This window comes from Streptopelia decaocto (assembly GCF_964273445.1).
Source record: "Streptopelia decaocto genome assembly, chromosome: 5".
Lineage (NCBI taxonomy): Eukaryota > Metazoa > Chordata > Aves > Columbiformes > Columbidae > Streptopelia > Streptopelia decaocto.
The window spans coordinates 52414910-52427032 of NC_138659.1; the positions used below are offsets into that span (position 1 = coordinate 52414910).

At 42.2% G+C, this 12123-nt stretch overlaps 1 protein-coding gene across 1 annotated transcript; it reads left to right on the forward strand.

The window, feature by feature from the left end:
- The first annotated feature begins 7163 nt into the window (after positions 1-7163).
- PPP1R3C (protein phosphatase 1 regulatory subunit 3C) lies at positions 7164-11611 on the forward strand. The gene is made up of 2 exons (XM_082053804.1): positions 7164-7289; positions 9036-11611. Exons 1-2 carry the CDS (start codon positions 7276-7278, stop codon positions 9979-9981), a joined length of 960 nt encoding a protein of 319 aa, XP_081909930.1. The 5' UTR covers positions 7164-7275; the 3' UTR covers positions 9982-11611.
- Positions 11612-12123: the final 512 nt, after the last annotated feature.

The following is a 12123-nucleotide window of genomic DNA, read 5'->3' on the forward strand; positions in this document are numbered from 1 at the left end:
CTGGGGAATCATACATATATCTGTTGTGCATTGATCCTGGGAGACTCTAATGTTATGGCTGAAGTGATTAGAAATCAGGCTAAATCTGAAAGAGAAAAGGTTCATTCATCTCTTAGACGTATGCCATAGGGGAGATTTTTCCCCCATATAGCAAATCCAAGAAAAACTTGACACAGAATTTCAGTGGACTGATTTCCAAGCCCTGTTCTTCCCTTGTGATACGTAAGAAAAAAAAAAGAACCTTCTAAGAGAACCAGAAGTACAGGAATGGATCATGTCTCTTGGGTGGCAGAAGAAGAAAATGAGCATTATTCAGACCCTTCAAAGGCTTCTAAAAACTCTGGGTGAACATACTGCAGATGTTAGCTAGGCTGCTGTCAGATATAGCAATGCTCATTCAGGACAAAGGTTTTCATTCATTCTCCCTCTCTGGAGACATTCAAAACCCACCTCGACACATTCCTGTGTAGCCTCATCTAGGTGTTCCTGCTCTGGCAGGGGGATTGGACTGGATGATCTTTCGAGGTCCCTTCCAATCCCTGACATTCCGAGATTCTGTGATTCAAGCCTTAGGGGAGTAGTAATCATATTGAAAAATCATGTGGCTCCTGCAAGGCTGTAAGGAATTGTTCACATGTGGATAAAGAAATCACATTTTTGCTTGAAAGATTGCAAAGAACTAGAATACTTCCCACGCAGCTCATGGAAGTGTCTACTCAACCAACATTCGCTTGTTCACACAGGATTAAACATAAACCCAATTGCACAAAGCAGCATTTCACTTAATATTTCCCTTAGAAAAGACTACCGATCAGCAGAGGTACTTCCTCCACCTAGGCCTAGGAAAAAGACTAAACACCCATTACATATACATAACAAAATGCTTTATATTTATGAAATATCTGGCCACAGAATCTCAAGATTCAACTTTCCTGGGTGTGTGGTTAAAAAAACCCCCACAAACAACCAAACAAGAAAAACAACCACTGAACAGAAAAATAATGCAAAAAGCAATGCAGTTGCAAAAAATACTGAAATATTGCATTTCTTTCAGACATCTAGGAGGGCCTTTGCATTATCAAAAAACTGGTCTGCATTCATAAGCCAGATTTATACTCATGCATAAAACATATGTATGTGTTTTGTTTTGGGTTTTTTTTTCCCCAGCACTTTTGTAAATCCTTCATTGATAATTCAGGTGATTCCAAGAATGAATACATAGATTCATGTTGTTCTTTCAGTTTTTCTTTCCCTTTTTACTCTAAGTAGCAGTAATTTATAAGTAACAAGGTATTGTCTTTATTTTCTTTTGCTTACTACAAACAACTGAAGAAATCACACTTTTAAAAGGCTGCATTTTGCAAAAAAAAGCTGTTTAGGGGAATCTTGTTCAAAATATCCTGAATTTAATATAATGACATTATACAAAACATTTGAACAACCTGAGACACATTTTCTTGCCTTTTCTATGTCAGTTGTTTCAGAGAGCAATGCACTTCTCTTGCACTATATATTTCCAAAGTGATGACTCATCTACCATTGACTAATCTGTCATTAATCAGTCTTAATAAGATTAGACATTTAAAATCAATTTCTATCTTCTAAATCAGTACAAAGCTTTCAGTTTCTAGGAATTTAAATGCCTTTCAATTTAAATGTCTTTGAATTTAACCTTACAAAGTTCTGAGATCCAGTTCCGGCAAGAACTTTTGTTATTGACTTTAAAAGAACCAGACCCAGACCTCCTGCCAGTGCTTAAAGAATTAGGGCTACATTGTCTCCTGGTGAGTCTGATTATCTTTATAATTGCTGCAAAAGAGCATCAACCCATCCATCTTTGCATAATCTCTCTGTGAGTTTGGCTGCATGCCTCTTGCCCCTTTCTCTAGGGGATGGGTGTATTCTGCTGGGCAGATCTGCAAAAAGGCCCAATTTCTACAAGCAAGCTGCAAGTGGGCAGGAAAGGGATTTACTGTCCTGTAAAAGTCTGAGTTTTCCAACATCGGCTAACAGTTAAGTACCTGCAAAATTAAACATTTCTGAAAACTTACTATTCTCATCTCCAACACTACGTCATTTTGCCTTTTCAAAATGTTTCATTTTACCTGCTTTCCTTCAGAGTTAAAAGTTTATTCCAAAAGCAACATATCCCAAATAAACATGGTTTAACAGCAATTTCATCCTGAATGACACCAACAAAAAGTGATCTCAGAGATTTCCGAAACAGTATCATCCGGATAAATAAGAGTTTTGGGGGCACTGGAATACTTTTTTTTTCCCCAGACCTTCTGTGATTTGTCTCTTAACAAATGGTCACATGTGACTGATGTCCTCTTGGTGAGGAGATTCCAAAGGCTGGAGCATGTTAGGCCTGGTTGAACCACAAGGAACGGCGTAATAAAAATTCTAAAAATATCAAAAACTTATTTGTTCCTCATATGGAATGTGTCAGTGCTGAAGAAACCCCTGAAACAACAATGGAGTTTCCCAGGATAAGTTTCCTCAGTATATATCCATAAACATCAGGAATTTCTAAAGTTTATCAAAGGGCTCTGAGAAGCAAGTAAATATAATAACCTTCTGCTAAGACTAAATAAGACTTCTGCTCACTGTATTTCATCAGATAAATCACTGATTTTATTTTTTCTAAGGCTCACAGGCTCAACTTGGTTTGGACTTCACTATCCTTGCTGTGTACCTGAGTAATTACTATTTGCATCATAGTCACATTTATATAAACCTGCTGTCCAACTTCATAGATAATACACACAAAGATTAGTTTTAGTAGCAGAGAATGAATATTGAACAGAAGAGCTCCATTCCAGAAAAAAAAAAAAAAAAAGGCTGGTGTAAACCTTGTGTGACAGCACTGTCCTCTGACCTAAAGGGCCACGTCTCTCTATTATCACAGATAATCTTTCACTAAAGCTCTGCTTCATTCACAGAACTTGAGTGATGCTGCAGGAACCAAAATGTGCCAGCCAAAAGGAGGAGGATGCTTTCTGTTTTCTAGTAACCCCAGCATTTTGCCTTTGGCCTAGTAATTGATTTAGTCTCAAGCCCAAAATAAAATAAAATACTTCCCTGTTAAATGGCATGCTGCAACTGCATTGAGCTATAATAGCATTGCTCTCCCACTCTGCAAACAGCACCAGTTTTTCAAGGGATGCATTACTATGCAAGTGAAATGGAGACATATTTTTTTCTCTCTGGAGAAAACCACCTGTAAATGTGGTTGTGACTTAACTTTGCTCTGAGAGCATGCTTGCTTATCTTTGCTTCAAAGGGCTTCAGTTAAATGCCAAAGGCTGTTAAATTATTTCTATATCATCAACTGCAACATATCTCCTTTCTTCCCTCCTGGAGCTGTGGAGGAGAACTGCAAAGAACGACAGCAACCTGAAAGTAATAAAGTCCAAGTAAACCACAAAAACCTTGTTTAATTACTCAATTTCAGAACACAGTCTGAAAAAAATCAGCTCTTTCATTCTACTCTGCCATAAAATGACCAGAGCCAACAAATGACCAAAGCAGTGCATTGCTGCTCGACAGCTGACAGAAAGGCACAATCACTCATTATCTGCACTCAGAGCTGCCGATTGAAAAGTGTTGGTTAATTTAGACAGGTGAAGAACAGCGAGACCTGCAGGGCTGTCCACATATAAAAGCATTCACTGTGGAGCTAATAGTATATATTTGTCTTTGAACAGAACAGTGTGAACCCAAATGCCTGCTTGTCACTGAGCAACCTCAGCGAACTCCTTGCAAAGTGAGCCTGTGCTTCACATTGCCTCTGGATCATAATCTAGGCTGCAAACTATTTTTAAAAACATACCTTTAAAGTTTGCCAAAACTATGGTGAATATACTAAAACTATATTTACTGTAGCTGACTTGTTGCAATTAGCTTCTTCCATTTCAGCTTCAATGATTTCAGAAAAGGACAAAGAATTAGTCTAGGTGGTCAGTCTGTGTTTCCCTGTTACAGAAGCAGTTAGAGGTACAACCCCCTATGATGTGGCTTGATTTTATAAACAACACTGCCTCTTCGTATATGTGTATATATCTATTACTGCCATTGCTTCTATGTGCACCTACAAATGTCAGGAAAGTTGATATGGCACAAGGTGCTATCAAATGCACAGTAAGACAATGATTTTTTTCCTCTGGTGGTCCCCTTTTAGCAGCCCTATTTGAAAGGTAAGACAGATGGATCTACATTTTTAAGCTGCCGATGACAGGAGAGCTGCTGAACCAAAATAACTGGAAACCTGAGTCCTCTATAAAAAGCGCAACTAGGGAGCCATCATTGACAGTGCAAACTGGTGTGCTACCTCAGGTAACCCCATCAGTTTGCCTCGATGCAGAGGTGTCTCCTCGGATGAGGAAAGAGTTGCCCTGGCTCTGCACAATGTGCTCTGCTTGTATTGGCAACCGGAAACTGCAACACCACTCTGCGGCCATGAACGTGCTCCAGGTTGCCAAGTAGGCATGAAGCTGCTGTATCTAGTCCATATTTACTGACTTGGGCAATGATTTGCCTGTGAAAGGCTCTGTATCTCACTACTGTTTTTTTGCTAAGTATATCACCTTAAATAATCTTTCATAATGTTTTCAGAGTTGGGCAAAACAGGTATTTTAACACAAGAGGAACAAAATGTTTTACAGCAGCAAACAGTGCAATGAGCTACTACACAGTAGCAGAAGTGTGTGTAGCAAAAGCCTTGGGGTGAGTCCTTTTGTGCAAGCTTCAGGCATGGAATAAAATAATTTCCCAGGTCTTATTTAATGCCTGCCCATAGGCAGTGTGATATAGCAGCCCCAGGTGCTGCACATGCTCCCAAATAACGCAGCAGCCCAGCTAAGTGGTGCTATGGGGAAAGCTGCATGCAGAAAGATTTGAGTAGCACAAGCTCATAAAACTTCTCTAGAGTTATTCACTCATTTTTTTATAACAGGGAAATAGAGGAGATGTGGTAAGTGCCAGCCATGTGCTCAGTCCTCCCTTATGTCCATGGGGGATGTTGGGCCATGCTTACAGCTGCCAGCCAGGCAGCTGGGGCTGGAAGTATTTGTAGCTCTTCCTAAAGAGAAATAAAGCCCTTGCAGCTAGCAAGTTTTCCAAAGCACAGGTACTGTTTTCTAGCACTTTCCCTAGGCAAACAATGAGAATATATCATCTACCTTTCAAGAGGAAGTAGCAGTCATAAGGAAGATGGAGATGGGAAAGGAGAGGAAGAGGATGTGAGAAACGGGATGCGACTGGAGAAGCAGAGGACTGAGGAAGGTCAACCTGAATAACTGGTGCCAGGTAACGGAACAGTACTTTCCAAAACCTTGTCTGCATTGCCAGTTAGTACTTCAGGCTTCATCTGTGTGACACTTAGTGACATATGCTGGCATGAAAGGCAGGAACTTCAGTCACCAAGGGTCTGAGCTAAGAAACTGAAGTCTTACTGTCCCATGAATACTCTCATTATACATACAGAGACAGTGTACTGATCCATGTGCCATGCATCAGTCAGCAGAAATCTTCCCTCTCTAGCCCTTTCATGACTGTTTTTCTCTCTGCTTCTGTGTATCTTGAGTCCAAAATGGAGGTGTCCTTGTTACCACCCTCCATGCTCACACACTATCTCCTAATAAATTCTCACACATTACAGTGGAGCTTTTCTTTTTTGCTAACAAATGAAGAACAGAAAAATAATTTGTGTGGGCCAGAAAAATCCTGTAACATCTGTTCATCACTGTAAGCCCCCTTTGCTTCACGTAGAGCACAAGACTTCCTGCTGTTCATTTGTGCATGGTCCCATCCACTGGTAAAAAATATGATGTCAGAAAAGTACAGTTCACAGACTCCATATCACATCTTATATGGTGACTGCAAGTCATCTGTTGTACTTTGGAAAGAGCAGATGGGCCAGCAAGAATGTGACAGTAAAACTGTTGACCCACAGAAGACCCACAGAGCCAGTCAGCAGTCAGAGCATAGTCTTTGAAGAGTAGTAACTGGGGGATGGACCTTCTCTGGGTGACTCACAGCCTGCAGAAGACAGCGCACTGCCATCCATGGGCTGTCCAGCTCTCCAGCATCTGCAAGGGCTTCTCAGCCTTGTGGATCCTGTGCAAGGGGCCTTCTGGGAGGCAGGACGCAGCAGTAACACAGCATTGCTATGGCTAATGCTGCAGAGGCTGCACTCTACCGATTTTTGTCCCTTCACTCTGGAAACAGGCAACAGAGTGGGAACTACAGCAGGGCCTGTCACATCTTCAGACAGTGCACAGATTACCGTGTGTGGGAGGTGAAAAGCCATCAGCACTGTTCAAATTAAATGTCCAAAAGTAGTTTTTCACTGAGGACAAGGACAGTTATATTCCAGAATGACAGATTTCTGGCCCTGACAACATGATCTCACAATGTAGGGCTCCAGCTCCTTTTCAACGAAGCTGACAGTCTAAAATTTCACCTGGGTATTACTTTTGTTCCATTAGGTAACATCCTTTAGCAGCGACTTGAAGTAGCCTTAGTTTGACAGGTGAAACAATATCCATTTCACATGGGAATCCCACGTAGCAAACCCCTGTTTGCTTTCCAGTTGCTTGAAAAGGCAGGTGTTTGAGAAAACCCACTTTGAATCTCCTGCCTGTTGAGGCCTTATCTCCTGCCTTTCCGAAGGAAGACAAGAGGGTAAAGCATAGTGTTGGCTCAAGTTCCTGCAGTGCTGTAGCTCCCTGCTCCCTCTGGCCCAGGTCAGGCAGACCAATACCTGACAGGGAAGGGTCTGCTGGGCTACCCCTTCAAAACACTTGCAAGTAAGACATGAGAACCCTGAAAACACCACGAGTAAGTTCCTTTGGCCATAAGTAGGCAACATAGTAGGGCACTGAGCCTCGGCCCGGGGTGGGGAAAGAGAGAAAAAAAGAAGGGAAAAAAAAAGGAGAAAAGAAAATAAGAAAAAATAACAAAATGGGAAAAGGAAAAGAAGGAGAAAATGGGAAAGGAGAAAAAGAGATTTAAAAGGAGGAAAAAAAAGGAAAAATAAAAAGGCGACGGCGGGTGCCGCTGGGCGGGGGGCGGCACACGGCGCTGCGCAGGCCGCCGCATGACCGAGACACCCGAAGCGGCGGCAGCGCCCCCGGCCGCGCACACCCAGCGCGCCGGGCCCGACCGCACCCCCGCGGGGCCGGGGCCGCCCCTTGGCCGCCCGCCGCGGGAAGGGCCGATAAAAGCGGCGGCGCGGAGCGGCCCCGAGAGTAGCAGCGGCGGCTCGGCCCCATGCACTGCAGCAGGTAAGCGCCGCCCGCCCCGGACAGCGCCCACGGCCGCGCGTTACCCCCTGCCCGCCTTCGCTCTGCCTTTGCAGGTGCGCTCCTGGGGGCCCGCGGAAACAGCTGCCATCGAGCGCCACCCTTAAGCGGAATAAACTCTTAGAACTGGCCGTGCTCTCCTCCTCTCCCCTCTTGCGCTTTTACAGGTCCTGCAAAAAAGCCCTTCTGCTTCTGCAGTGCCTGCTCATACTGCTGAACCGGCCTCCTCTTTTGCTGGCAATTCATGTTTTTTTTAACCTCTTCAACAGCCTGCCTTGTTCAGGTTATGGTTTCGTTGTTTGGTTTTTTTTGTTTGTTTGTTTTTTTTTGTTTTCTTTTTTTTTGTTTTTTTTTTTTTTTGTTTTTTTTTTTTTTTTTTGTGGTTGTTGTTGTTGCTTTGAGCTTTTTTTTTCCTCCCCTCCCTCATTTTTTGATACTATAAAAGCTTAGGAGCAGTTGTCCCAGGAGCTGGTCACACAGGTTGCAGAGTATTTTTGAAGCCTTAGTTCTTTTCCTATTAAAGCAAAGCACAACTTGATTAATTTGATGCTAGTACTCTCCTCATCCTACTTATTATGGCAAATACCATTACAATAAAAAAAGCAAGGAGTTACAAGGCCAGCACAGATTCTGCTTTTTTTTTGGCAGTGCTCTCAAATACCGGTAGAGAACCCTGGGAAGGAGAAAGCCATTTATTTAAGTGACAAAGCAAATGTTCTGTCTTCCCATGACTCAACAAAAATCCACATTTCCAGCAAGGACTGCATCTTTCTCAGAAGAGATGTGCTGCAGTTGAAGCCCCTTACAAATATTCAAGCTAACAGGTTTTGAAGGGGCTGCATTCTTGCATAGTAATTGTGATTTTCATCCCTGAGAGGGAGGGTTATGAAGAAACATTTACAAATAAAGCTGTAGTGTTCTTGTTTAATACTTGCTGTAGGTTTTTGGCATGGACTTGGGGGATTATAAAAAGATTGTTTAAAGACAGTTCTTAAAACACGAAGTGAAAAAAATTAAGTATCATCCCCTCCTCTTTTTTTTTCCTCCTATTCACTCAGCAGTCAATGTTAACAGTGCAAAAGAGCTCAGTTACCTACACCTGGGTTAATAGCTCCTAGAAGGTATTTCTGAAGGTACTTTAGTGTTTTTATTCCTCTGAAATAACCCAAACCAGAGTGCCTAACAAATGTGTTTATGGTTGTTCAGAGCCACACTGTGATGGTTCTGTATCAAGGTACACAGCCTCCCATTTGATGCTGTGATGAGACAGGTGACTTCCTTAATATAGTGCTGTCTCTGCTCAGAGATGAAGCAGCTGATCCAGCTTGCTGGAATTTTAAGACCTGGCTCAGAGGCTCTGAAAGGGAAACTAAAGTGGATGAGTACTTCCACTGGACCTGTTTTACTGGTTAGTTTAATGTTCTTTTCAGTGTTTTCAGGGAAATGTCCTTAATTAGCTGTCACTAAAATCTATTTTTCAGAGGTTCAGAGAAAAAGAAATGACTACATTTGAATTGAAAGAATTAAGAATTAGCAAGAAATGATGGAATGGTCTCACCCTAGTTCCTTAGCTTGAGCTGTCCATTTTAATTTAGGCTGAATTATATAAGGCCATGCAAAGATGAGGCCATTAATAATTGAGACAAGAGATGAAGCAAATATGCGTTTTTAAGAAGCTTCTTACCCAATGTAACAAATAATAACATTCTGTCTTTCTGCTCCTTTCAGAATGATACAGATCTTGGACCCGAGACCCTTGCCAAGCTCCATCATGCCTGTGGACATGGCCATGAGGATTTGCTTAGCCCACTCTCCACCACTGAAGACCTTTCTCAGCCCCCGCGAGGACTGCCAAAGAAACAACTTTGTGAACAGATTCAAACCTCTCAGACCATGTCTTCATGTGAAACGTGATTCCGAAGCTCAGAAGAGTGACTGGAATCACCCAGCAGCCCGAGCCAAGAAGCGAGTTGTGTTTGCAGACTCAAAAGGACTGTCTCTGACAGCAATACACACCTTCTCTGAGTTCCAGGAGCACCCTGGTTGGGATCTTCAGTTTGACCTCTTAGGAATTGAAAACATAACATCTGGCTTAAAGCTACATGAGGAGAAAAACTTGATTCTGGGTTTCCCTCGGCCCTCAGCTGACTACCTGGACTTCAGGAACCGCCTGCAGAAGAACTTGGTCTGCCTGGAGAACTGCACCCTGCAGGAGAAAGTGCTGTCAGGCACTGTGAAAGTAAAAAATGTCAGCTTCGAAAAAAAGGTTCAGGTTCGAATTACCTTTGATACATGGAAGACCTACACAGACATTGAGTGCGTATACATGAACAATGTTTACAGCGATTCTGAAAATGACACGTTCTCATTTAGCATTGACTTGCCTCCTGCCATTTCCTCAGAAGACAAGATAGAATTTTGTGTTTCTTACCAAAGTGGAGATCACACCTTCTGGGACAATAACAAGGGTCAGAATTATAAGATTCTCCATACAGAGTGGAAGCCTGATGGTGTTCAAATACCATCAGCCAAGAAAGACTGTGTAGATCTTCAGACTCCAAGGAGAGGGCAAGACAGAGAGCCTGACCAGCTAGGCAGTCCGAGGCTGTCCAGTGGTCTCTTTCCTCAGTGGCAGAGCTTGGGTCAGATTGAAAATTCGTCACCATATTGGTGATGAATACTAGCAAGGAAGGATCCTTCCATTTGGCAACAGAGCAGTGTTTTCTGGTTCACATACTACACACCAAAACCACCTGGCAGGTTTTGTTGGCTGTCTGAACAAATCCAGATTCACTAGTCTGTGGGCCTCATTAAACCATATTATGCTACTGAAGTTCTTAGCCAAACCTTATCCTTGGAAGGAAAGAAAACCAAGACAAAACCCATGTGTATGCCATCAACTATAGAAATAGCATGCTCGTATCTTAAGTATACGCTGCTTGCTTTCTGCTCTCGACTCTCCTGAGTCACTAGGAAAGAGACTCTTGGGAGGAAGTATGGAAGGCAGCAGTATCATAGCAAGCTGTAGTAACTGCATGTGTGAGAGTATTTATGTGCACAAAGATGTTACATGAACAAAACATCACAATTCACTTTGCATCTACTAGGAGTGCAGTAGAGATGAGGTGATGCTATCAGGACGGAGGCTTGCTATGACCCTCTACGTGCTTGTAGCAGAGGCTGATAAGAATGCATGGCTAGGATTTGCGGCTTCAATACAGGTTAAGAAATTTGGAGAGGGCAATAGAAAGTGGGGAAAGGAAAGACGTAGGATGTGCTGTATAACTTGGAGATGGACAATGTTCTAATTTCTTCCTTCCAAACTTGGACTTCTAAATCCCAGAAAAAGATCTATGGGATGCAGAAGAGAATACAGAAGACGATGCAAAGCGAGTAGTGGAAGTGATGGCTGCTTTGGGAAGACATCACTGGCCTCATTGGCTTTGTAAATAAGTGTCTTGCATTTGAGAACAAGTCTAACCTTGACTTCGTCATCCTACTCACTTAGCAGGCAGATGGTCACCTTTTAATGTTAGAAGAAATATGTGCCTTTAAAAAAATTTTAAAACCACCTTACATGCCAAAAAATAGGGTTAGAGGAGAAAACAGACAAAGTGATCTGTGAACTTCATAGTCTGTGGCAGCATTAGATTATTTGACTCATGACCTGATCTAGTCTTACAGCATCTGATGGTTGAGTATCCTGCTCTCTATTGTAAAGTTGGTGACGACTTTTCACAATGTGTAACATAGGCAAGGTCCTTCATATTGAAGACAGTGAATTCGCTGCCCTTTGTGAAGGCTAATTTCTTTAAAAGAGAAGGGTTGCTACTAGTTTTTTCTAGACTGAATACAGGCTTGCGCATAAATAGAAAACTGCTCTGTTTTATTGTACCTCATTTTCTGAAGTTTTTTTTTAGACTTCAGTAAACTAATGTATATTTTGTATCTTTATGCTTACAATTTGGCTTTCTGAGCTGTCAAACTGTAAAGATGATCTATGTTTCATGAAAGAATAGTATGGGAAATTGTCGAATACATACTCAGCAGGTGTGAATACTGGCACACCTTTTAGCTGTACAGAAATGGTGTTAACATAAAAATATAAATCACATTTTTGCCCATTGCTAAGAGGTATAATATCCCAAGTCTGAAGCTATTTGCAATGCAGTGAGACAAAAAATACTAAGGTGAAATAAGCCTCCTCCCCAATTGCACTTTTTCCCTACATAACCCTTGCTGTTATGTGTAAACTAGCCATTTTAAGAATAAACTGTGTTTTGATACACCTGGTTCTTACTGTATCAGCTCAATCTATTCAATCTCAGTCTATTTTCTCAACTTCTTTAGACAGCTTCAGTTGTGATACAAGGTACAACCAGTTTGCTCTGTGCTATGGGATATCGCTAAATCTGGCTATGGCATGGTAACTAGGTCAGCAGCTGGCATTACCCTGAAGATTAAATCCAAGCTCTTCACTAAATAAGAAGTCCTCGAAAATATTTGCCCTAAGATTTCTGTAGTTTAAAAAAACCCCTGTATCTCACCAATTTTAACTGGAATATTTTGCTTTGACAGATTCTGTTGGGGATCTTGCTGTGCCATGGGCGAGTCTGTCTGGCAGGGGTCTGTCTTAATCCAATGGCCAGACTTCCCTGCCGAGCTATAGCATATGTGATACTTGCATGAGTGCATCAAGACAGCAGCGCTTAATGTCTTCTGGCTCACTTTCATCTGGTACTTAGCTTGTTACAGTGCTGTTTGAGGGACTGGGAGCTTGGATTCTCCTCTCACACCCAGGAACCCAGCTGAACTG